Source organism: Pleurodeles waltl, chromosome 3_1 (genome assembly GCF_031143425.1).
Source record: "Pleurodeles waltl isolate 20211129_DDA chromosome 3_1, aPleWal1.hap1.20221129, whole genome shotgun sequence".
In the NCBI taxonomy this organism is placed as follows: Eukaryota; Metazoa; Chordata; class Amphibia; order Caudata; family Salamandridae; genus Pleurodeles; species Pleurodeles waltl.
The window spans coordinates 924,919,283-924,946,391 of NC_090440.1; the positions used below are offsets into that span (position 1 = coordinate 924,919,283).

Here is a 27,109-nt window from a genome sequence, read left to right on the forward strand (position 1 = left end):
TACTGGGTAGGGACGACAGATGCTTTGGGGGTAGAAGTAAGGGGTAGGGGGTGTTGGGAGCTGTGTTTTGTGGGTGTGGTTGCTTTAATTGTTTGTGTTCTTGCTCAATGGTGTCCGATGTGAGTGCTTTATTTGGTGGTGTGATGATTCCACCCCCGGCGGCCCCTACCCGCATTGGACCTGAACACTGGGGGGGCTTGGACATGCCTACCATATGTACATACTTGAACAGCACGATTACAATAATTTCTTGTAATGTCAGTGGGTTGATAGATCGCATCGAAAGATTAGCTTTCCTGCAATACATTAAAAGGTATCGTCCTAACTTGTCGTCTAGCAAGCATCACGTCTGGCAGGTAACCACTGTGCTTTTTTGGGCCAGTTAGACTATGATCAGGTTTATCATGTTGGGTTTTCCAGGAGATCGAGGGGGTAGCACTCATTCTCCACAAATCACTAACTATGGAGAGGGTGCATACCGCCCCTCAAGGAAGGTACATATACATAGAGGGCTGTATGGCTGGTAGGCAATTTGACCTGGTCTCCTGTTATGTCGCGCCACAGATTTTACATCCCACTATTGTGAGGTTGCAGGCCCTGTTGCTGGCACTCGTGCAGGCCACTACAGTACTAGGGGGAGACTTTAACAAGTTCCCAGACCCGGTTCGGGACACCTCAGCTGATCTTTGTCCTGGTCGATGCTCTGACTACACGTCTGTCCACTTGGACAGACTCTTTGGGCCTATGCAACGCTTGCTGTGCATGCCACCCACAATCGAGGGTGTACACCCATCAATCTGCGGCTCACCACAATGAAGCGCAGATGGACAGGTTATGTCTCCCCGCGGCGGACCTCCTGACCTTGACCTTGGTCCAGATTCTTGCCTGCGGTATGTGTGACCATGCCACCCTACTTATGCGGTGGGGAGTCCTCCCAACCTCAAACTTTCACCTGATGAGGCGCTTCAATGCCTAGTACCTGAAAAGACCCCGAATGTGTTGCAGTCATAGACCAAGAGCTACCAAACTATTTCTGAGAGAACTCTCGGTCGGTGGTGTCGGTAATTACATTCTGGGCAGCTGGTAAACCCTCCTTGAGTGGGATCATTAAAGGATATGTTAGGTGGCGAGATAAACTAGTCTCAACATATAACTGAGCTGCAGCATAAAATAGCTGACCTTGAGAGTCTGGGTCCGCAGTCGGACGGGGCCTGAGTGGAGGAGACAACTGACAATGCTGCAGACTGAGCTTTGGCAGGTGTCCCTTGCAGAGGGTAGGCAGTGTTGGCAGGCCTCGACCCAAAGAGTGTATGAGATGGGGGATAAGGCCGGGAAGTTGCTGTCCTGGATGGCGACTCGTGACGTGTCAGCTCAGGTAATATCGATCATCAGGGATCGGGCTGGATTGGTACAGGAAGAGCTGTCGGAGATCGCTCATACCTTTGCTGTATACTATAGGGATCTCTATGCTAGGGTCCCGCCGATTTCAGAGGAACAGGAGAACCCTATTTTTAAGGATAACCCATTGCCCTCTATTCCGCCCTCCCCGGCCACGGAGCTCGATCTATCCCTGACTGAGGAGGAGGAGGTGGATGCGGCCATCTCAGACTTTCAATCAGGAAAGACCGCAGGCCCGGGTGGGTACCCCATCAAATACAACAAGAAGTTCCAGTCGCTACTGATGCCCCATTTATCGAACAACTATGGGGAGGTGCTCAAATGTGGTTTCTTCGCCCCGGGCCTCGACTGTGCTACGATTGTGGTCATACCCAAGGCGATCTGCCTTGTGACCAATGTTCCTATTACCACCCCATATCGCTCATCCATGCTGACTTAAAAATATATGCAAAGATTCTGTGAACCCGACTGACCCGTACACTGTCCTATCTAATCTACCCTGATCAATGTGGATTCTTGCCTGGCAGAGGCACAAGACACTGCATTTGACGGGTCCAGGTGGTGCTCTTGCAGACAGAGCAGCTGGTTGGGGGGGGGGAGGGGGGGGGGGGGGGTGTTGGCGCTAAATTGGTGGATTTCCAGAATGCGTTTGAAACACTGGCATGGGACTTCCTGGAGGGCATACAGCTCAGGACAGGCTTCAGACCAATTTTCTGGAAAATAATCCATCTTGTTTATCATAACTCAATGGTTCAGGTGCAGGTCAGATCCATTTCCAATTGGGTGTGCCTCCTATCCCCTCTGCTATTTGCCCTAGCAATCGAGCTGCTGGCTTTCCTCTTACGTGGCGACCCACTGATCAGCAGCTAGAGGTGGGGGGGGGACTTGGTTGGGACAACCCTGTATGCCAATGTCCTTTTATTCCTGGAAGACACCCTGAGCTCTGGACACCGCTGCCTGGGGCTTTTGGCCCTTTATGGTAAAGCCTCAGGTCTAAGAATCAATCCCAAGAAATCACTACTGGTGGAGGTGCGGGTGGCAGTCTCTGGTGCCCAGACATCCCGGCGAAGCGCAATGTATTCAAATTTCTAGGAATAAACCTCTCCCCAATACCGGATTTGGCCTGGCAGCTTAACTTTCAGCCCCTCTCCCAGGCCTTGGATTGGAACCTTGGGTGATAGCGTAGCCTCCTGCTAAATCAATTCAGTCATAATGTCCTCTTCAAGATGATCTGTCTTCCTCGATATCTGTATATGCTGACAAATTTCCCATGTACGGTACCCCGCACTTGGTTTTGATCGCTTACTTCCAAAATCACCTCCTTTATATAGGCTGATGCCACAGAGTGGCATTCTGTACCGTGCGGAAATCTCTTTATGAGGGTGGACTGGGGATACAAGCAGGCACAGAAAGTACACCCTCAGCGGCACAGGGGCGGCCGGGTGCAGAGTGCAAACAGGCGTCGGGTTTTCAATAGGTTTCAATGGGGAAACCCGGGGATCTCTTCAGCGATGCAGGCAGGCACAGGGGCGGCTCCTCGGGGTAGCCACCACCTGGGCTAAGAAGAGGGTCGCTCCTGCACTGGAGTTCGGTTCCTTCAGGTCCTGGGGCTGCGGGTGCAGTGTGTTTTCCAGGCGTCAGGTTCCTTAAAGCAGGCAGTCGCTGTCAGGGGGAGCCTCTGGATTCCCTCTGCAGGCGTCGCTGTGGGGGCTCAGGGGGGTTCAACTCTGGCTCCTCACGGGGTTGCAGTCGCCGGGGAGTCCTCCCTGTAGTGTTAGTTTTTCGCAGGTCGAGCCGGGGGTGTCTGGTGCAGAGTGGAAAGTCTCACGCTTCCATCATAAAACGTGTGGTCTTTAAAAGTTGCTTCTTTGTTGCAAAGAGTTGCAGTTTCTTGAACAGGGCCGATGTTCTCTGGAGCTTCTTGGTCCTTTAGATGCAGGGTAGTCCTCTGAGGCTTCAGAGGTCGCTGGACCCTGTTGGATGCGTTGCTGTTGCAGTTTTCTTCGAAGTAGGGAGACAGGCCGGAGGGGCTGGGGCCAAATCAGTTGTCGTCTCAGTCTTCACTGCAGGGCTTCAGGTCAGCAGTCCTTCTTTAGGTTGCAGGAATCTATCTTCCATGGTTCTGCTGACCCCATTTAGGGGTGTGTTTAGGTCTGGGAGGATAGTAGCCAATGGCTACTAGCCCTGAGGGTGGCATACACCCTCTTTGTGCTTCATCCCTGTGGGGAGGAGGGCACATCCGTAATCCTATTGGGGGAATCCTCCATCTGCAAGATGGAGGATTTCTAAAAGTCTGAGTCACCTCAGCTCAGGACACCTTAGGGGTTGTCCTGACTGGCCAGTGACTCCTCCTTGTTTTTTGCATTATCTCCTCCAGCCTTGCTGTCAAAAGTGGGGGCAGTGGCCGGAGGGGTGGGCATCTCCACTAGCTGGGATGCCCTGTGGCGCTGTAACAAAGGGGGTGAGCCTTTGAGGCTCACCGCCAGGTGTTACAGTTCCTGCAGGGGGGGGGGGGTGTGAAGCACCTCCACCCAGTACAGGCTTTGTTACTGGCCACAGAGTGACAAAGGCACTCTCCCCATGTGGCCAGCAACATATCTGGTGTGTGGCAGTCTGGCAAAAACTAGTCAGCCCACACTGGAAGTCAGGTATGTTTTCAGGGGGTGATCTCTAAGACGCCCTCTGGGTGCATTTCACAATAAAATGTACACTGGCATCAGTGTGCATTTATTGTGCTGAGAAGTTTGATACCAAACTTCCCAGTTTTCAGTGTAGCCATTATGGTGCTGTAGAGTTCGTGTATGACGAACTCCCAGACCATATGCTCTTATGGTTACCCTGCACTTATAATGTCTAAGGTTTTGCTTAGACACTGTAGCGGCAGAGTGCTCATGCACCTATGCCCTCACCTGTGGTATAGTGCACCCTGCCTTAGGGCTGTATGGCCTGCTAGGGGGGTGACTTACCTATGCCACAGGCAGTGTGAGGTTGGCATGGCACCCTGAGGGGAGTGCCATGTCGACTTAGTCATTTTCTCCCCACCAGCACACACAAGCTGGCAAGCAGTGTGTCTGTGCGGAGTGAGGGGTCCCTAGGGTGGCATAAGACATGCTGCAGCCTTTAGAGACCTTCCCTGGCATCAGGGCGCTTGGTACCAGTTATAAGGGACTTACCTGGATGCCAGGGTGTGTCAATTGTGGAGACAAAGGTACAGGTTAGGGAAAGAACACTGGTGCTGGGGCCTGGTTAGCAGGCCTCAGCACACTTTCAAATCATAACTTGGCATCAGCAAAGGCAAAAAGTCAGGGGGTAACCATGACAAGGAGGCATTTCCTTACAGTGCCCATTCTGGGAGGCAGTGGGGCAGGAGATATCCGGGGTCTTAGAGAGTCCGATTGAGCTGACTACTAAGGTGGCGCTCCTGGGGCCTCTAGAGGAGCTGGGGGAACCAATGGCAGACCAAACCTTTGTGGGTGTTGCATGCCTTGTGGCTAATAGAGACATTGCTCAACTGTGGAGAAACCCTATGGCTCCAACGTTACCTAAATGGCAGAGATGGGTTGACTAGTGCTCCCAATTGGAAAAGCTGATATTCCAATCAAGGGGATGACTGTGGAAATATGAGAAAATCTGGGGGACGTGGTGGGCTTATCATGGGTTGCCCATCTGAATGATGTGATATGTCTTTACTACTGTGGGGAGGATTGTGTTATTATTGTATGTGTAGCATGCATTTAATTAATTGGAAGATGCATGCTCACTGTCTGTTATGACACCCTTCCTAAAAGAAAAGTGCCCTGTGATGAAAAAAAGGACAGGTAAGGGAACTCCTTGAGAAGCTTTTTGATGCAGAGGGAGCAAATCAAAGAGACCTGGAATTGTTTTTTTCCTCTTTGCTTCCATATGACTATGCTGAATGTATAAACCCCTCTGATGCCGATTTACTCGACCCTAATCACAGGCACAGACAGCTGTAGTTGATTGCCTGACTGTGGGCTTTCCTTATGCGATATCTCAGATGCACTTAATTCTACTGTTAATTAGATTTTTGTGTTTTTGTAAAGATAGATGTCTAGCCTACTGTTATATTGTCCACACTAACAACTTGTGCTAAGAACATGGGTAGACATTATATTTAATGCCAGTGTTGTGCAATAATAAAATGCAAATACAAATGTATTTAAAAAATCTCCACCACCGTTTTGCCCAAGTAAACTTTGCTTTCTTATAAACTGCCCCTAACAGGTGTTCCGCTTTGCTCCAGGTTTTGTCTCCAGAGTCAGGGAAACAGGGACCATGGGTGCAGCAGAGGCAACACCTTCTGGACATCAACAGCAAGGAAAAGAAAAAAATGAAGATCATGGAAAAACAGCCATTCCCGAAACTACTGAATATGCTCATTTTAATATACACACCAAATGTAATGACATTTGCAAATATCAGTGAAGGACATAAGAAACCACATAGGCCAAGTAAGACCTGTCAAATTTTGAGAGGAATTCCAGAGCACTTGCCGGCCACCTATTGCACTGTGAGGGGCCACCGGGCAAAATTTTACTGCGAGGCCTGAGCAAAAGAAAGCTGATGTGAACGACGGCGGCCCAGCAGGGACTTTGAAGAAACCGACGGTGCTCCGGCTTGAGGACATAAGCGGATGTTCTGAGTGCCCGCCTCTATTAAGTGACTGGAACTGTGCTCCCCTCCCCTGTGCAGCACCTGAGAGCTCAATAGAGTGGGAAACGCACATCCTGGGACACAGTTAACAGAAATCTCCTTGCCATCTGGCTTGTGACGGGCCTCTGCCATCTTGCAATTTGGGGCCTGGATTAATGGAGAAAAGCTGTCCTGCGCTGCTGCTCCCCCCACCCCCAATAGTCATTGAACCCCTGGAAGTGTTCCGCAGTGTGGCGGCAAACTGAGAGCCATACAGGGCCCCAACTTAGGAGAGCTTGTTGGACTAGATTGTAGGCAGCGTGGCTCGCCCACATTTGCTACTGACTAAGTAACCATGTACATTTCTCGCTGTCCTGTGTGACCCTTTGTGCCCTGGCTCAGCTGGAGCTCGCAGAGACCCATGACACACGGCGAGGGAGGAAGCCTTTCTGAAGGTGCACAATAGACACCCTGGGTGGAGTGGAAGCGACTGAAGATGGCGAGAAAGCAGACAGGCCGCTGGTGTGCCTTTCCTCGCAACCAGGCAGACAGCAGTAAGTACCATCCCTCCCTTGGACGCGAACAGCTGTCACTTTCTAATGAAATCAACTGCTAGAGAGCCTGACGCCACACTGGAAATGCCTGGAAGTAAGGAGCCCACCCAGTACATCAAACGAAGTTAGACAAATACACACACCCCTGGGACACAGCGGCCACTCTACAGATGGAAGAAAGGCGTACGCCTCAGGACCACCCTCAGAGGATCACTCATCAACCGCCCCCCCCGGACCATGCGCCCTCTTCAGCGACTCCATCACCGACTTCATCTCCCCGCACGCCCTCGCCAGACTACATCCTCCTCGGCGACCTCAACTTCCACCTAGAACAGAACAACGACCCCAACACCACCGCCCTGCTCGACAACCTCGGCCTCAAGCAACTGGTTAACACCCCCACCCACATCGCCGGACACACGCTTGACCCCATCTTCTCCGCCAGCAAACACGCTTCCTTCAGCCACGCCTCCACTCTACACTGGACCGACCACAGCTGAGTCCACTTCACTTTCCGACGCGAGACCTGCCACCTCCGCACTCAACCCATCCCTCGTCGACAGTGGAACAAAATCCCCGAAGAACAGCTTTTCTCCACGCTCATCGACAACCAACCTACCTTCTCCGCCGACCCTAACAACGCAGCCCTCAGCCTCACGAACTGGATCATCAACTGCGCAGACAACCTTGCTCCCTCAGACGCCTTCCAAGACAGGCCAACACCAAAATACCTCTCTGGTTCTCTGACACCCTTAAGGAATCAAAGAAAACCTGTCGCGCCCTCGAAAAAACCTGGCGTAAGGACCACACCACTGACAACATGACCGCCCTCAAGAACGCTACCCATGAACACCACCACCTGATCCGCGCAGCCAAAAGGAATTTCTTCACTGATAGACTGGACAAAAACAACCACAACAGCAGAGAACTCTTCAGCATTGTAAAAGAGTTCTCCAACCCCAACGCCATCACAAGAGCTGTGCAACTCCCTCGCCACCTTCTTCCATCGTAAGATTACCGACCTTCACGACAGCTTCGGACACCAGACCCAGCCGACCAACACCGAACCCACACCCCCAGCCATCACCCTCAACGCCTGGACCCACATCAACACAGAAGAAACCAAAACCACCATGAACTCAATCCACTCCGGTGCCCCCTCGGACCCCTGCCCACACTTCATCTTCAATAAAGCCGACGACATCATCGCCCCGCACCTCCAGACCACCATCAACTCCTCTTTTTCGTCTGCTACCTTCCCCGAAAGCTGGAAACACGCCAAAGTCAACGCCCTACTAAAGAAACCTACGGCTGGCCCAAGCGACCTGAAGAACTTCCGCCCCATCTCGCTCCTCCCCTTCCCTGCCAAAGTCATAGAGAAGACCGTCAACAAGCAGCTTACCAACTTCCTTGAAGACAACAACCTTCTCGACCCCTCACAATCCGGATTCAGAGCCAACCACAGCACTGAAACCACCCTCATCTCAGTCACAGACGACATCAGAACCCTGATGGACAACGGTGAAACAGTTGCCCTCATCCTCCTCGACCTCTTGGCTGCCTTCGACACCGTCTGTCACCGCACCCTAATAACCCGCCTCCCCTCCACCGGGATCCAAGGCCAGGCCCTGGACTGGATCGCCTCCTTCCTCTCCAACCGCTCTCAAAGAGTCTACCTCCCACCTTTTCGCTCAGACCCCACCGAGATCATCTGCGGCGTCCCTCAAGGCTCCTCGCTCAGCCCGACACTCTTCAATGTCTACATGAGCCCCCTCGCCGTAATCGTACGCAAACACAGCATCATCATCACCTCCTACGCCGACGACACTCAACTTATACTCTCCCTCACCAAGGACCCCGCCAGCGCAAAGACCAACCTGCAAGATGGTATGAAGGACGTCGCAGATTGGATGAAGCTCAGCCGTCTGAAACTGAACTCAGACAAAACGGAAGACCTGAATCCTCGGCAACACCCCGACCGCATGGGATGACTCATGGTGGCCCACGGCCCTTGGCACCGCACCGATCCCCTCAGACCACGCACGCAACCTCGGCTTCATCTTGGACCCTCTTCTCACCATGACCAAACAAGTCAACGCCGTGTCCTCCTCCTGCTTCCTCACCCTCCGCATGCTCCGTAAGATCTTCCGCTGGATCCCCGCCGACACCAGAAAGACCGTGACCCACGCCCTTGTCACTAGCCGCCTGGACTACGGAAACACCCTTTATGCTGGGACCACCGCAAAACTCCAGAAACGTCTGCAACGTATTCAAACCGCCTCGGCCCGCCTCATCCTCGACATACCCCGCAACAGCCACATCTCCGCCCACCTGAGACACCTGCATTGGCTCCCCGTCAGCCGACTTCTCACCCACGCACACAAAGCCCTCCACAACAAGGGACCAGAATACCTCAACCGACGCCTCAGCTTCTACGCCCCCACCAGTCTTCTCCGCTTCACCAGCCTCGCTATCGCCGCCGTCCCTCGCATCCGCCGCTCCACAGCGGGTGGGAGGTCCTTTTCCTACCTGGCGGCCAAGACTTGGAACACCCTCCCCACCAGCCTCAGGACCACCCAGGACCACTCCGTATTCTGGAGACTCCTCAAGACCTGGCTCTTCGAGCAGCAGTAACCCCTTCCCCCTAGCGCCTTGAGACCCGCACGGGTGAGTAGCGCGCTTTATAAATGTTAATGATTTGATTTGATTTGAGTCCAATCAATCATTCATGGATTTGTAGACGCGGGTAAACACTGATAGGTTAGCGCTGTATGTGGGCGGGCTGCTCAGAGCCAGGTCTTGAGGTCCTTCCTGAACTGCTTCAGTGACGCAGTCTGCCAGAGTTTGAGAGGTTGTGCGTTCCATGGCTGGGCTGGAATCTTGGGGACAGCTGCAAGGGTGATCTGGAAGGAACGGAGACATCTGCTGGGTACATAGAAGGTGAGGCAGTGGTTGAGGTATGCCGGTCCCATGTTGTGCAGTGCCTTGAAGTTGTGGATCTTGTTTTTGTATGTGATGCGTTTGTTGACCCTGCAGTCAGTTTAGGTCTCTGAGGTGGGAGGAGATGTGGCTCTGTTGGGGGACGTCCAGGATGAGCCTGGCTGCTGCTTTCTGGATTCTGTGCAGTCTTGAAGTACCTTTACAATCCCTAGGATGTTGGTGAAAAAAGATGCAAATTTGGCGTGCATAGCTTATGTGGACAAAAGGTTATGAAGGCCTAAGCGCAAACTACCCAAAAAAGGGCTCACCACTTTTTTTTTTAAGCCAGCTAAGGGGTTAAATACTGTGCCAAAGCATCTAGACTATTTTTGCTGGCTTTACATCACTGAGCACTTTACCCCTGCTAATCAGTAGTAAAGAGCCAGTGTACCCCTTTTTAAACATAGTCAAACTTGCATAACCCACGGGGGGCAGCTAAAGGGTTAAATACTGTGACGAGCATCTAGACTATTTTTGCTGGCTTTACATCACTGATCACTTTACCCCTGCGAATCAGTAGTAAATAGCAAAGTGTACCCCTTTTTAAACATGGTCAAATTGGCATAACCCACCGGTTGGGGAGATAGGCAGCTATGGGGTTAAATACTGTGACGAGCATCTAGACTTCATGTGGGATGGGACCGAGAATAAATAGGAGTTCTGAGTGCAAGGCTTACTTGGATCATAGAAAAGCTAAGAGGCAATGAAATGAAATCTACCTTTTCTGCGTAGTCACCCCTGGGTTTTTCGCCTTTTGCAGGAACCCTACATTTTTGCTGGCTTTACATCACTGAGCACTTTACCCCTGCTAATCAGTAGTAAAGAGCCAGTGTACCCCTTTTTAAACATGGTCAAATTGGCATAACCCACCTGGCATATTTAACTTACCTTTAAGCCCCTATTATAAGGTGCAAGGTGTATTGAGGGTCTGGAAGCTAAATGCTACATGTGAACTGCAGTACACATTGCATTATCCACTACAGTGCAGTTTAAACATGCCTTCACGCCTACTGTAGCCTGAGTGGAGCAGTGTAAAAAATGCAATTTGACCTGTCAAAATTAACACTCAAAAGGTAAAACCTCCCTTTTAAATATTAATATGCCACCCCCTATGTAGGACTTGTAGCCCACAAGGCAGGGTGCATGTGAATATACAACACTAGACACTGCCATCAGATGCTTACAAGATAAGTAACATTTCTTTAATAGCATGCGTGGCTGCAGAGACACATGCTCTGTATGGACTGTAAAACAGTTATCCACTAAGCAGTGGCCAGAGGATGTTGCAGAAGACTCAGAGTTCAGAATACAGCTTGGTTAGCTCTTGCTTGCTGGTGTACTCAAACATTCCCTGAGAACTTTGGCGAATGTGTGTGGAGTGGACCCTGTAGCAGGTTTACGTAGAAAAGCCATAGTGGCTCCTGTTTTGCCAGTGGAAAAGGTTTTTCGGGGGGTGGGGGTGGGGGGGGGTGGTTCAGGCAAATTTCTTCTAGCCTTGATGTAGCAGGTCTGGATACATTTGATAATCCATCTAGTTATGCCTGCCTCTGAATGAATGTGACCTTTGTGTGGCTTGGTGAAAGGATCACAAAGTTGTTGAGTATCACAAAAGGGCTTGTTCTATCTAAGTAATAGACGAGCGCTTGGACCCATCAAAATATTACATGAAATCAAAGGTGTGAAGGACCCTTTGTGCGGCAGAGCGACTGCGGAAAGAAGGCTGGCAGCTCACTGGTATGACTGCGATAGAGTGGGGATACCACCATAGGAGGGAATTTAGGGTTGGGTCTAAGGACAATTCTGTCATTATGCACATGAAAGAAAGGTTCATCTAGGGTGAGAGCCTGCAATTCATTAACACTTAAAGATGTGAAAGTGACAAGAAAAGCAACCTATCAAGAAAGGAATTGTAGTGGGCACAGATGTAGAGCTACAAAAGGACAGACCATGACTGTGGTAAGTACACTGTTATGGTCCCTGACAAGGCAGAGGTGGGGGTACCATGGGAGGAATAACCTGCTTGAGTACTTCCATGAAAGTCTTGATGAACTGGATTCTGAATAAACAAAAAAGAGTTCCTATTTTGCAGATAAGCTGTGATAGTATAACCTAAGTGAAAGTGTATAGAAATACAGGTGAGGCCCGAGTAAAAGATGTAGCAGACACTATCATGAACTGCAGCTTTAAGCAGGTCCATGTACTTAGGAATGTAGTAGTGACAAATTTACACTTGGAAAAGTAGCAGGCTGGCACAGTGGTTTTGTATGCTTCTTTGAGGATAGGCACTCTTAAGGGAAGTTATGAGAGTCAAAATCTAGGAACTCGGGAGCCAGCAAGTTAGATGGACTTACCTAGGGTTGGGATTCTGGTTCTGGGTGAGGTCTAATCTGCTGGGAGGTTTCCATGGGGTACCACTGACGTCTCAAGAATGTTCGAGAACCATGCTTGTTGGGGTCATGTGGGTGCCACCAGAATGAGAGTGAGGGACTTTGCTGCAGCTTCCAAACCACACACGGAAGGCGTGAGATAGGAGGAAAAGCATAGGCAAATATTCATGACCAATTCATCCATAGGTCATTGCCCCGGGACTGTGTGTGTGGGATCCTGGAGGCAAATATTTGGCATTTTGTATTTTGGCCGATGTCAAAGATATTAACTTCTGGAAACCACCAACGGTGCTGGTACGGGAGTAGGGCTTGTGGGTCGAGTTACCACTTGTGGACATGATTGTACATCCTGCTAAGGAGGTCTGCAAAATTGTTGTCCACTCCCAGAACGTTGTTCGACAGCAGGTGTATTAGGTGGTGAAGCACCCAATGGCAAATGCTTTGTGGCAACTCAGACAGCTGTTGTGAGTGTTTGGCACCTTGCTTTTGGGGGATAGTAAATAGCTGCCATGCAGTCTGTTTTTAACAGTACTTTCTGCTAAACCTAGTGGAAAAGGCCTTGAAAGCTAGCTGGTTGGCCAGGAACTTAAGATAACTGATGTAGAGGCCCCTTTGCTGTGGCAACCACATGCCCTGAATAGTTCATTTCTGAATATGGGCTCACCATCTGCGGGAGGCATCTGCAGTGATGGTCACCTGCAGATCGGGGTTGATGAAGGGGCGGCACTGCTACAGACTGTTGCTGTTCCATCACTGCAAAGGGTGATTCGTGCTGGCCCATATAAAAACTAGATTCTCCCAGTCATCCTCTGCTTTTGACTATTGTGTTGACAACCACTGTTGGAGTAGGCTCATATGAAGCCTGGCATGGGCATCTATGGCTATGCATGAGGCCATCCGTCCAAGAAGTAGCATAACTTTTCTGACCATCAATTGTCAATTTGGTTGAAAAAACTTAAAAATAAAAATAAAAAATAAAAAAGGACAGCAAATGCTGGAGTTTCTGCATTCTTGCCAGACTGAAGTAAGCTTTGTCGGAGACTCTATTGAACACAGCTCTCAGAAAAGGTTGAATCTGAAGGGGCAGAATGTGGAATTTGACAATATTTATCATGAAGTCAAGAATGGAGATATTGATCAGTCAATAGTCTAGTCTAAATAACTGAATACTTTAATGTCGCTCCTTCTAAGCTAGGCGGATACCATGGCCAGGTATTTCGTGAATACACTGGGGGCAGTGGTGACCCCCGATTTGAAACATTTTGGACTGATAATGCACCCCAGACAGGTGACTGATCAGCGGGTGGGAGGGCATAAGGGGGCCAGTGCTTGGAGGTGGGTCCTTTGGACCTCCCTCTGGTGGTATTGCCTGTGTAACCTCCTCTTGAATACCCTTGTGTTGGCTGCTGATGGTACTGTTATTGCTGCCTCTGATAGGAGGTGGGAGTGTCTGGAGAATGGTATAGCCATGTACTTTTTAGATGATCTACCTGCGGTCCAATGAGGTGTTCCCTGTCAAATGGTAGGTTCAACAGATGCTATTGTCCTCTGGCTTATAGCCAAAGACACAGAGCCAGGCACGATGCAATTTTGGGATGCTGGTATTAACACCCCTGTCCACACATTCGGCAGCATCAAGAGCACAGAGGATGGTGGCGTTTGAGATGGTTTTGGCTTCAGAAAACAGCTCTTGCCCACACTATCTGTATTGGTCAAGGAGGTGCCGGAGGAGCTCCCTTATCTCTTCCCAATGCAACTTGTAGTATCAGGAGAGTAGGCCAACTGAAGTAGCAATCAGCCAGTGTGTGGCAGATTGTACTCTCACATTCTTGCCCGCTGGATCAACCTTTTTACTATCCTTGTCAGAAGATGGTGCGTCCCCTATGTTGCTGGCGTGGGTGTGTCTCCACGCTTTATGGTCCACAAGGGAGTCTGGTTGAAAGTGGCGGCAAACGGAGGATGGGTCGTTGGGTGAGGGTTTTTATATTTTGGTTACTCTCAGTGTGATGACCGTAGCCTTGACTGGCTCTTTGAAATTCTCAGGAGCAAATTTTCTTTTTTTTATTTTTTTTATTATTAGCATTTCTCAGTTATTGAAAATCATCATACAATTGGTAACATAGATAGTTGTTGAAATACAAACTACAACGTATAGCAGCATGATAGAATACAGATTGTTCTGATGATTCAACACTGTGTTCCTACTCAAGACATATAGAACAATATTTAATGTGTACCAGAATATGCACGAAATACAACATCACAAATCAAAATAAAATGATGGACGGAGTGTTGAAACTTTTCAAAACACTCACCCCCAGTCACAGATCTAGGTTTAATCCATTGTTATTTTGCTCGCCACGTCACCCCAGTTTAGACCCAGCCATATGCAAATCAGTCTTGACCCTGTTCCCCATGGGAACAGTCCATCCCAAACTGCTAGGCCAGGTATTCCCTGGACAGGGTTTCTGGGTATCACCCTTCATCAGCCAGGCTAGCTTGAATCCAGTGGTGCAGCGAGCAAGGGACCCACGTCTGGGCATACCCCTGCCACTTAGGGCGCACAAAGCAGCATCACAAAACAAAATAAAATGATGGATGGAGTGTTGAAACTTTTCAAACACTCACCCCCAGTGCTATTATCCAGTCCAGGGAGGACCTGGTCTAGCAGTTCAGGCTGGACAGTTCCCATTGGGAGCAGGGTCAAGACTGATTTGCATATGGCTGGGTCCAACCTGGAGTGATGTGGTGAGCAAAATAACGATGGATTAAACCCAGATCATTGACTGGGGGTGAGTGTTTGAAAAGTTTCAACACTCCGTCCATCATTTTATTTTGTTCTGTGATGTTGCTATTCACAAAATACATCAGCACATAAATATAGCAAATGATACTACAGCACAAGTGGCGTCCATCACGTCTTCAAGTATCAAGTAGCCCCCTTTTCATAGCATAAGACATCCTCAATAGATTTCTGCAATTAGTATTACTAACTAATCAGGATGCGATCCTGAAAGGTACGTTCAGAACGGGTCCCAATAGTCTTGAGGACAGCTGCGTTTCTGCATTAATCCTTGCGCATTCTTCGCAGAGCGTCATATTTTTTCATCAGTCATTGACCTTCGGGGCAAGCCTGCTCCCCATCTCATCAACACTCTGCATCTACCCAGTACTAAAGGAAGAGCAATGAGTCTCCGGTACTTTTTTGGGACTTCACGCACGTATCCCAGTAGCGCCAACATGGGGGTGAAACGAAGTTTGTGTTCAGACAGGTCATGTAGAGCATCCAGGATATGGGTCCAGAACGCAGCTACCCCAGGACACGCCCACGCCAAATGTATGAAAGTGAACTCTGGCTCCCCACAATGGGCACATTTGATGTCAGCGTCTGGGCAGAATCACGCTAATTCTATAGGAGAGAGGTACACTCTGTGCAAGTATTTGAAATTAATTAATCAGAATTTGCCATTAGAGGAGACCTCCTTAGTCTGTTGGCAGCAAAACTCTCACAGGGCATCTGTTATAACCTACCCCAGATCACCATCCCACACTTGACGAAGCTTATGATGGTCTGGACCCCAGTGCTCCATAGCAGAGTTATACAATGTAGTGACAAGCTTAGAAGTTTGTGGATTAGTAAAGAGAATAGTTAGGGGTGACCATTCGGAAGGTTTGCTGGGGAATGTATGAAAGAGCCTTTTGGCCTCATTGGCAAGTTTATTGTAAGCAATTATAGCTCCCACATTGACCGGCCGATCCCCTACGTATTCCTGATAAGTCTTAAATGTATTAGCTTTAAGTAAGTCCCTTAGGGTAAAGTAGGTGCCTCTTCCGCAGTGAGTGTAAAACCCCTGAAGCGTCACCAGGTTAAGCTTACTATAGTTCCTGATGGGTGTATGTTTGGAGTAAGGTGTCATGATGCCGCACACTGCAGCAAATCTGTGCCAGGCCCATGCAGTGCATTGCGCTTTATGAATCTCCTTAATTGGTCTAGTAAGATATGCAAAAGGGATAGACAGAGGGGGACAGGGTCCATCAAGCCCTTTTTGCTACCCACGTGAGGAGCATGGCCGCTGTTATGGAACCAGTGATGGATATACCGTATCTGTCTGACTAAATAGCAGACCTAAAAATTAGGGGCTGTAAAACAATCTGTATGATACGGGAGTTGGAGAGTTTGCCAACCAATGCGAGGTTGTCTGCCCTCGCCAGGCGGATTGTGAGGAAGCATAGGTGAGTAAAAAATTATTTATTCAGTGGGACTGGAAGGTTCTGAAACAGGTAAAGTAGTTTTGGGAGGATAACTGTTAAAGCCACTCTGCTCACCAGCGAGACCAGAAGGGCTACTCACCTGTCAATATGTGCAAGTAGTGCTTCCATGTAGACACCATAGTTCTCTTTCATCAAAGTGGGAATGTCAGTGTGATATCACACGCACAAATAGCGGACCGGCTCCATCTGCCAATGTAGTTGAAAGGTAGTATTATTTAGTGGTGATCACTGTAAGGGGGGGACATAATGGACTTGGTCCAGTTTAACTGCAGGCCAGACCAGCAGCCGAACAGCATTCTCTCTTGAATAATGGGGATTAAGTTGTCATTCGGATCTTTAACCGCCACCACTGTGTCGTCAGCATACATAAAGTATATCAAAAACTCATGTTGACCCCTCATTTATGATGGTGTTCACGCAGAGCACATGTTGCGGGCTCAACAGAGGGCACCAGTGGACTGCCCTGTTGTATCCCCCTACCAATTGCGAAGGTCACAGACCAGCCCCCATTTAAATGTAGTCTCCCCGCCGGATCTGTATAGAACAGCTTCACCCAGCCCATTCTAGTGAGCACTGACAACTAAAAATGCCCACTCAACCTTGTCTAATGCCTTAGCAGCATCTAAAAACGTTGTGATTACTGGTAGTGTAGGATCTAGCTGATGTGTCAGGGCGAGCAGATTGCGAAAGTTATCCGCCATGGAACGGGCCAGCACAAAACCTGACTGATAGGGGCGTATTAAATTGGGCATCAGAGGTAGCAACCTATTAGCCAGTAACTTAGCCAGTATCTTACTATCTACATTTATTAAAGAGAGGAGGCAATATGAATCACATTTTTGTGTTGGTTTATCTGGCTTAATAAGTGTAATTAGAATAGATTCCTGCATTGTCTGTGGGAGAACGCATTCCTGGAGCTCTTCTAAATAGACTTCAAGCAACATTGGTGCCAGTTCGTCAGCATAGGTCTTATAGAAATCTGCTGGGAGGCCATTGTTCCCAGGCCCTTTTCCATTCATGAGCTGTATAATAGTCTGTTTAATCTCTTCAATCAGAGGTCTGCAAAGTATTTCCTGGGGTGCCTGATCCATCCATGCTAGCGTGACCCTTTGCAAATAACTGTTCACCTCCTCCGACGTGCCCTGTGTGGATGAAGTGCATAGCTTTTTAGTAAAAACAGACAAATTCCCTCATTATGATGTCAGTGGTATGGCAAGCATGCCCGTCTGGGGTATCAATGGTGTGAATACAGTTAGCAGATCTCCAGGGTTTGAGAAGCACAGCAAGTGTGTGCCCTGATCTAGCTCCCTCCACGTATTGTCTAGCTTGCTTAGGAACTTCACTTCTCTGTCAGTCTCGTCTTTAAATTCTGTTAGAATAGTTTTCATGGGGTCTAAGAAACTTTGTTCTGAGTTTTCGTCATATCTAAGCTGTAAAGTACGGAGTTCCTGCTCTAATTTGGTAAATCGCTCTCTGGTAGATTTGAGGATACTGGCTCCTTTGGCAAGACACTCACCACAAAGAACAGCCTTGTAGGCTTCCAAGATTGTCGACATTTTAGTGACTGAGCCAACATTTGAAGGAAAATAGGACCTAAACGCAGAGCGAATTTCTTCCCTAAATGCTGCGTCCAGCAGCATCTTAGGCTGTAGCCTCCAAGGCAGTTTATGGGCCCTGTATCCACCAGGGTGAGCGATAGGAGCACTGGGGAGTGGTCTGATAAAGTTCTAGGTATATGTCGGATATTGCAGGTCCACCCTATAACCTCACGGGAATCCACCCAACAGTGAAGACGCGAATAAGTGTCATGTACTGAAGACTGAAAAATATATTACCGGCCCTCACTGTGTAATTCACATCAAACATCAAGCATAGCAAAGTGCGATTTAAGTTCTAAAAACGCAAGACGAACTTTCGTCAAGCGTCTTCCGCAATGGCTGGTGCCGTCCAGGTTTACATCTAACACCAAGTGTGAGTTGTGACTGAGGACAGCCTGGCACATGATTTTATCATGCTCGGAGAAGAGTCAGAGAGGCAGAGATTGGCAAGCTTGCTGGTGGTCAGTCCAGGGGAATCTGGAGTGACACTGGGACAGTATTGGAAGGGTGTCCTTTCCATCACCGACCTGGCATTCTCAACAAGAATGCACAGGAAACGAATGGCATGGCTGAGGCTCCAGTGGAAAGTGGTGAAGTATGCACAGGTGTTGAAGTTCTTATAACAACAATGAAGAGGGGTTGCAGACCCGTGAAGAATGTTCTGTCAAAATTGGAGTCGAAGACACCCGGCAGCAGCTCTATTAGGCACCGGACGCGGAGCCCAATCAGGACATGTCTAAGTCCAATTGTGAACAAAAACAATCTAGCGGGTGCCCATGCACATTGCTTCTAGAGGAGAAGTCACTATACTTCATGACTCAAGCTTCTTTGAACAAAAACAAGTCACACTAAATGGTAGGAGTACACAGAGCATGTACCTACAGCCACATATGCTACAAACATACTAATATGTATCTTGGGAATGGGACCAGCTAGAAAAACTCAAACAACTATTTTATAACTATTAAAAATAAAATTCAATGGTGAAGTCTGATTTTCAATAAATATTAAGGAAAAATAACTTTTAGAAAATTACTTTTTCCCCTGCCTTAAGTCCCTGGAGGCTAATTTACACTGGTTGTTCAGCTTCTCTCAGCTTGAAATTAACCTTGAATATGTGAAAAATAGGTGTAAAATGCTCCCACAAGAAAACAATAAGCTAAATGGACTGAGAGGACTCCTCTGAACCCCCAGAGAATCGGCAGAGTCGGGCTATGGATATCTTTTTTGACACCATACTGTTAAATCCTGCTTCAGTGTCAAATACTGCTTAACACGTTTGCTGGGTTCAGATATAACAAAGTGAACTTGAAAGGGGATATTAAAGACAACTCTTGTGATTCCACTGTCTGGCTGCTGAAGGATTTTGCTTTTGTCCTATTGGGCTTCTATCCCTGGGTTTCTTGTGGGTACAGTGGCTACCTCAAACTCAGTTAATGTTAGATGTGGGAGGATGCTAGGATTAGAAAAAAGGAGGGACTCGGAGAGTGTCTAAGGTCCAGCATACATGCGCCCTAAATATACCTGTATCCACAAAAAGGTATGCAGTTCCTATAGAGGGGAAAGAGAAGGCTAGAAAACAGACCAGAAGAGACTGGTCAAACAGATCAAAGGTATCTGAGAGATGAGAAGTAAGAGTCCTCACACACCCAGACGGGTGTCATGCTTCATCATCGGGCTGCTCAATGTCATAAGGGTCAGGGGTCATAAGGCAATCTTCCTGTTAAACGGATACAAAAGACCTTTTCCTGGATGGACCTAGCTGACCAGTGGCAATTGGACCCGTAATGAAATCCTGCACTGTGAATCTCTAAGTGTCTCGCTTGAGGTCATGAAGGGCTTTAGAAGTGTACTCCTTTTGTGGAGCTGGGCATAAAAGACTAAGGGGGTCATTCTGACCCCGGCGGGCACCGCCCGCCGGGCGGAAACCACCCAAACACCGCCCCGCGGTCAGATGACCGCGGGGGACATTCCGACTTTCCCGCTGGGGCGGCGGGCGATCTGCAAAAGATCACCCGCCGGCCCAGCGGGAAAGCTCCAGCAAAGATGAAGCCGGCTCCGAATGGAGCCGGCGGATTTGCTGCGGTGCAACGGGTGCAGTGGCACCCGTCGCGATTTTCAGTGTCTGCCAAGCAGACACTGAAAATCTTTATGGGGCCCTGTTAGGGGGCCCCTGCACTGCCCATGCCAGTGGCATGGGCAATGCAGGGGCCCCCAGGGGCCCCACGACACCCGTTCCCGCCAGCCTCTTCCTGGCGGTGTAAAGCGCCAGGAACAGGCTGGCGGGAAGGGGGTCGGAATCCCCATGGCGGCGCTGCTTGCAGCGCCGCCATGGAGCATTCCTTTGGCCAGGGGAAAACCGGCGGGAAAACGCCGGTTCCCCTTTTCTGACCGCGGCTTTACCGCCGCGGTCAGAATTGGCCAGGAAGCACCGTCAGCCTGTTGGCGGTGCTTCCACGGTCCCCGGCTGGAATGACCCCCCAAGTCAGAAAGTAAAATCTTTGACCAGATTGAACCTGGTTATTTTATCCTACCCACTTTCCATCGCGTCAGCCTCAATCTGTGCCTAGGTCCCAGTCTACAACAACTGCTGACTGTCATTGGTGATTTGTACTTTATGGCGCTATATCTAGTTGAAGCCTTAAAGATTCAAACGTCCAGTTTCCCTTATTAGATTTTTGTCATTTTGCTGTCATTTTGTTTATTCAATGTGAATATGTTTCTAATTCGGTTTGGGGGTTTTAATGTGCTGTATTTCAACTTTATTACTGTTTCGGTATTGCATAAATACTTTACATATTGCCCTAGGTTTAACCTATCTGCTCTGTGCAGGGTTAAGCTCAGGATTAATTTATGACCTGGCAGGTTCATTCTGACCAGGATGATTATTGCTTGAATTGGGCAGTTGTCCACCTCAAATAATAATCCAAGTTCTTACAGTGTAAATCTGACGGTAGTTATATAGACATCTGAAACTGTGAATAAGGTGCATCGAAAACTATATATTTTTATATTATCTTTGTAATTTTATTTGCAAAAACAAAGTTCAATAAACAAACATGAAACTGTAGAGCAGCAGGCAATGTCCCAACCTTTATCGGATTGCATAGCTTCTACTTCTGTCAACATCTGGATAACTAGGCCGAATGAGATTAGGGTTTGTTAGTGTAAACCCAAAGCACAACATGCAAGAAACCCAACGTCTGGCCTCAACTAACAAATGCCATGGAACAGTTGTACACAAAAACAATTGCTAAAAGACAGACCACACACAAAAAGTAATGCCATTGCTACTGTTATTGAGATGCATGCATGGATCGGAGGAGGGCTTTGGGATAGCAAGGCACAGGAACCACATGAAATGTATTCCCTGGCTGGGAGTGTTGTTGGAGAAAAATAATAGCTTTATCAGACAGTCTTTGTCTGAAATGCTCCCTCTCCCACGCCTAGGAAAGAGGAGAATGCCACAGGAGCAGCAGGCCTGAGACATAGGGCTACTGGTAGGCAGTCACCTTCTCTAACCCTCAGAGACACACTCACTCTGTATATACAAAGTTTAACAATATGAGGCTACATGTAATGTTCCCAGAATGCTCTGATTAGATGCAAATATTCATAGAAGCCTGAAAACAATTGTGAGGATTCTTTGCTTCCAAAGTTCACAAAAAATGCATCTAGGAAAAAAACGTTTTGCTAAATTACTGTGAAATTTTAGGTACCATTTCTTTGAAGTATAATTCAGTAAAAATGTTTTGATGCATGCTAGTATTTCATAATGGAAAATCAGTGAAACCTGTTCCAGCAAGATTAGGTCAACCATGAAAATTAACAAATATTGGCAAAGCCAATATGTCTGACACTGGTGGTCAAGTCTTCGGGTTTTGTCAATGCATGTCATATATTGACATGGCTTTGGTAAAACTTTGTTGTGGGAGCTGCCGGGCCCTCACCATTGTAACAAACATTGGCAAAAAGCAAAAAAATGTTTTGTTCTCAAAAAGCGCACATTGCCACAATAGTTTCTGGCACTGAACAAAATGACTGTGTGCCAATACGCTCCTTGTGAAACTGCAGATTGCTATCACTCACAGTGAAGCCAGCCAATAGACGGACAGAGATAATTTTAATAAAAACAAAATCTCTTTGTTAACACCAGACCTAATTAAGAGCCCAATTGTTAAAGAAAGTCACAAAAGTGCACCCATGGTATAGGTCTTTGCGTTAGTGCAAATTTGCATATTTCCTGAATTTACAAGAATTTACAGAAGTAAACCAGGAAATCATACCCCTAGAAAATATTTGGGAACTGTATGGATAGGTTTGTTTATGTGAAAATATGTTGAGTGTTTACAAGTTCTCTTTTCCCTCCAACCACTTGTATCCCAACCCTGGAAGAAGTTTTACTTCTGCCTTTGTCAGGAGTAAATATCTAACCTTTCCCAGTATGGGAAAATATTAGAGAAGAGCTGGTAAAAACTCATAAATGCAAGTTAGTAAGTTTGCACAGACTCAAAATGGCATGGGACTTTTGCTTACCGCTACCTCAGCTCCACTATGTAAATCTGTGGAAAGGTGGCAAAATAAGGAAACTGCTAGTATTCAAGCCCTACTATAGTATTAACCCTGGCATAATCAGAGAGGCTATTGTGCGAGCTCTTTTATGATGAGATTGCCGCCATAATTTATCGCAGCTCTGGCACCAAAGGAACAAGAAGATTTGTTTTTACAGGACAAGTAGATGTATGAAGTAACATGTCCTATGGACAAGCAGATATTTTATTACATTCCACGCACCTGTTTTTAACAAATGTTTAAAACTGCATGGACAATTGCAGCCTCTGCTCCTTATTTTTATTTTATTTATTTTTTATTTATTTTTTTCTCTAGAATTATTTGAGTAGGTGTAGAACGTGAGCATATTTCAAGCTAGGTTTTCAACCTGGATGGGATTTTAGGTTACAAAATCTCATGAGAGTTTAGTGCGACATTATTTAAAATGAAAGTTGATCACTGTAGTCCCATCTCTTCTCTTAAGGGTCTAAAAAGATACATTTGGTGGCAGATAACTTTCAATAGCAACACAGAAGCACAACAGGTATGAAGTCAAACATAGTTCCAATTCTCAAAGTACTTCATCAGTCTATTATAACCAACAGGCTAAAGTAAAAGTGCATCTGTGGCATTTTCTGGCAGGTGGAACACACCGATTGTTCGCAGAATTTTCAGTTAAACCAATTTGACTGGGAAAAGTCATCTCAAGGTGGTCAAACAAGACTATGAAGGACATTCCAAGAAAACAAAAGCTGTACTTTTCCATTACTTGCCTCTGGATTGCAATAATTTGATTCCAGAAAGGAATGATGAACCTTTTGACTCTCAAACTGCAGTCATTGTTTACAGATTAGGGTATGGGCAAGGGGGACATAAAGTTATGTTCTGCTAACAAAGCATTATCATTGGATGTTTAAATCTGCACTAATTGATGATAATCTATGCTGTAAAATGAGTGATACCAAACTTAATTTCAATGAAACTGACACTGGTACAAAAATAGAGTACTCCTTCTCTGAGGACTTAATGCCCTGACCTCTAAATTCTAGGTCAGCTTTCATGTCTTGAACAATGCTAAAACTAAACAACACATAAGATTATTCAATTAGTCCGTTAAAACTAAACAGAATGTTATTTTACTTAATTAGGCTAAGGTTTACATAGAGGAACAGGATAAACACCTGAAAACATGCTCAGGTCGTAGACCACTGAAACACAGAATATTCTTTCTTGCACTTTTTGGAGAAAAGTAACCGGGCACAGTGTCAAAAAACTCGATTGACACAATTTCCAGTCCACACAATAGAGCAGTCGAGAGAATATAAATCCAGACTCTGACTAAAAAAGCATAAATGACTAAAGATATGACCTTGCATAAATAAAAATTCGTTTTAGCACAGCCATTGCTCAGGTCAGCTCTAAATTAACTCACCAGATGGTTCTTCAGGCTCACTATCATTTTCTTCCTCAGGCAGTGCTTGTGGTTGAGGCGCAGGTACTTTCTTCTCTCGCTCTGCCTTAGCATTCCTCTCTTCTTCAGAATAATACTCGTCCTCTGAAAGGTTTGCAAGACTCTCGTCCATTTCTCTGTACTCCACCTGCAAAAACACACTCAGATTCACATACATTCAGGCAACATAGGTAATATCAACGCTATATTAAATGTTTTTCTGACTGAATTAGCATACAATTTATTTTATTTTACAGCAAGTAATAAAAATATTAAGTAATGCAAAACATTCCAATTATATACCACGGTTAAATTCTCTTCTCCCATATACTTCTTGTTACCATTATGAAGCTTTACATACATGTTAAAAAAGGACACTTGAATAAAGGACATCAGGTGTCACTTAATTTTAGCCTAGTCGCAGAACACCTCTGTGCAGTTCATTGCCTGAACTTCACCTGCCCAGGTAAGTGTTAGGAAGGTAGCCCGTAGTGGAATTATTCACAAAAGGAGCCCTCAAATCTACAAACACTTGCATCTAGCATCAACTGACTTATCTTAAACCACTGTGAGTGGTTCACCTCAGAGGAGCGGGCTTAGAAGGGTTAATAGGGGATCAGCCAATTTTGAGTGAGCTTCTCAACTTTGATTTTCTCTTACACATCTAATATTTATTGCAATGAAACCCTTAGCTAAAACTGCTGTATCTAGAGCTGCTACAATACACATACCAGTGAAGACTACTCAATGAGAGATGACTCAAATAAGAAGGTGGAGGATTTAGGGTTGCCTGTACTTCATCACCCATCTTCTTCGTTTCACCAAATGGCTAGCACTCTATGCTGGCCGTCGGGACTCATCCTATCGACCCCAGTATTCACTGGGAAGGAGGATTTCAACCTTGACCTACTGACCCCAAAGATATTTTGATAAACCATTCCAGGGGTTACTAGGCAGCATTGGACACTACGCTCCTACAGTCTTTTCCATTGCTGATTTATTGCCGATTTATGCTCCAAGATTACCACATTGAATGAATTATTGTTTGTTGTATCTTACTGTGCAAGGTGCGGTTTTCCATAACGGGTGCCCTATCCATCTGAGGGCTGTTGGGCCAGTTTCTGACTATCAATTACAAAATTGTCGCAAAGGAAGGTAAAGGAGAATATCAGGGTTGGGCCTGAAGGTGGAACTAAGCAGTTTAGGCATTTATCTGCTGTTAAACGAAATCTGTAATCAGGTCAATTCCAACTTTTGAAAATTAAATTAAAGATGTTTCCTCACAATTTACCACCCAGATCAAATCCGAGATGGAACCAACCTAGAATCAATGAATGGGTTTAACAGAATTAGAAAGGATTCAGATAGTATTTGCTTGCTTTGTGTGGTTGTGACAAAAAAACGGGGAAAAAAATAAATAAACTTTTACCTATAATTCATGGGCTGTTACCCAAGAAAACAGCATTTACTAAGGTGAATTCATTCCTCCCGACCCACCAAACAAACACACGCTATTTTCAAACCTTTAAAGCACACCTCCTAACACTCAGACACATGTATTCGGTCTCAAACATACCTTTGCTAAATGGCTAAGGCATCTGCATCTCAGAACCAAGCCTTCAAAACACTGCAGATCTCTCTGGCTAACTGCATCAGAAGATCATACACAACAAAAGGCACTCGTTAATTTACCACTACTTAACAAATAGTGCTCTAAAGTCAATATCTTATATATTTCGGAAAAAAGTATGATAAACAATTATTGACAAAATGCCAAAGAACTTAAAGTTTATATTCCAATGTCCTGTAATCCAATGAGGATATCCAAGTCCAATTAAATTCATGTTGATGAAAATTAACGTATGTGCATCAGAGGATGTGATTCCTGTAAGCTGGGGAAATGAGCTGGTGAAGCTCTTGCACCAATCAGAACAAGTGGTTTAGTTAATGATTTGTGTAAGGTGTACAGGAGCCATAAGGCAAACTAGCATTGGCAAAGCCAATGCATCTCACCCCTGGAAGAGCTATGCACACCAGTGTGGCTCCTGTTCAGCACAGCTAGAAGTGGCATGGGTTGGGGTGGGGTGGGGTAGATTAGGGTAGAGTGGAGCAAGTTACATTGGGTTAGACAAGAGTGGGGTAGCTTGCAGTGGAGCAGAGTGGGGATCTGTAGAGTAGATTGGGGTGGGGTAGATGGGAGTAACATAGATGGGAGTTTAGAAGACTGGAGTGGACTAGGGTAGAGTGGGGTGGACTAAAGTGGAGTGGGGTAGACTGGGGCAAACTGAAGTCGACTGGGGCAGATTGGAGTGGAGTAGATTGGGGCAGAGTGATGTGGGGTAGAGTGGAGTGGGGTAGACTGTGGAGTTAGTTACAGTGGGGTAAATATGGGGGCACTGGAGTGGGGTGGATAGTGGGGACTGGAAAGGGGTAGACTGGGTAGAGGGGAAGGGGGAAGCCGAGGTAGAGTGGAGCAGCCTGGGTGCACCACAGTGGGAAGATCTGAGTGGAGGGGGGACGACTGGACTGGACATTGGAATGGAATGGGTTAGGTTAGTGTGGGGTAGATTGTAGCAGAATGGATAATGGAGTAAAGCAGGCAGACTGGAGTGGAGCGGTATGCTTCGAGTGGACTGGGTTAGAATGGGGTGGACTGAGTTAGACTGGGGTGGAGTAGTTTCTGGAAGATTGAGGGGATTGGAGTGGGGTAGACTGGAGAAGAGTAGATTAGGGCTGAGTGAAGGATGGAAGGTGGAATAGAGGGGTGGAAGGTGGGATAGAGGGGAGTGGAGTAGCATCACAGAATGGCATGTTGTGGAGTGACGTGGAGTTGCAAGTCACATAATGAAGTGTCGAAGAATGGAGTGGAGAGGGACAGAGTGGAGCGGAGTATTGTATAGTGGAATGGTGTAGAGTGGAGTGGAGTAGTGTGGAAGATACTGCCATTACAGACAACACATTTTCAATTGAAATTACATTTGCACAGACATACTGCACACAAACGATAATGTGTGGAAATGTCATCTAGTGTATTGATGTGTTCTGATCATATTCAAATATTTCTTTCCACCACACTTCAGAATTACAAAAAAGTAACTCATTTGTACTTTCCTAATTTCTATATACTATGAAATATGAGCAGTTTATTATTGTTGTGTGCTAGAAAAAAAGCATTTAGTTTCCCCATCAATATGGGATTTAAAGGCCTGCTTACAGAAAGCAAATACTCAGAAGGATACAGAAAACAAGGGATGGGCCATAACAGCG

The 27,109-nt window shown here is 46.9% G+C and overlaps 1 protein-coding gene across 3 annotated transcripts in view; it reads right to left on the reverse strand.

The window, feature by feature from the left end:
- The window catches only part of KDM1A (lysine demethylase 1A), a 590,627-nt gene that overhangs the window by 505,599 nt on the left and 57,919 nt on the right, over positions 1-27,109 (reverse strand). For all 3 annotated transcript variants that reach the window (XM_069223917.1, XM_069223918.1, XM_069223916.1), the window contains exon 2: positions 23,825-23,990. In XM_069223917.1, the coding sequence (XP_069080018.1) occupies positions 23,825-23,990 (166 nt within the window). The remainder of the gene's footprint in view (positions 1-23,824; positions 23,991-27,109) is intronic.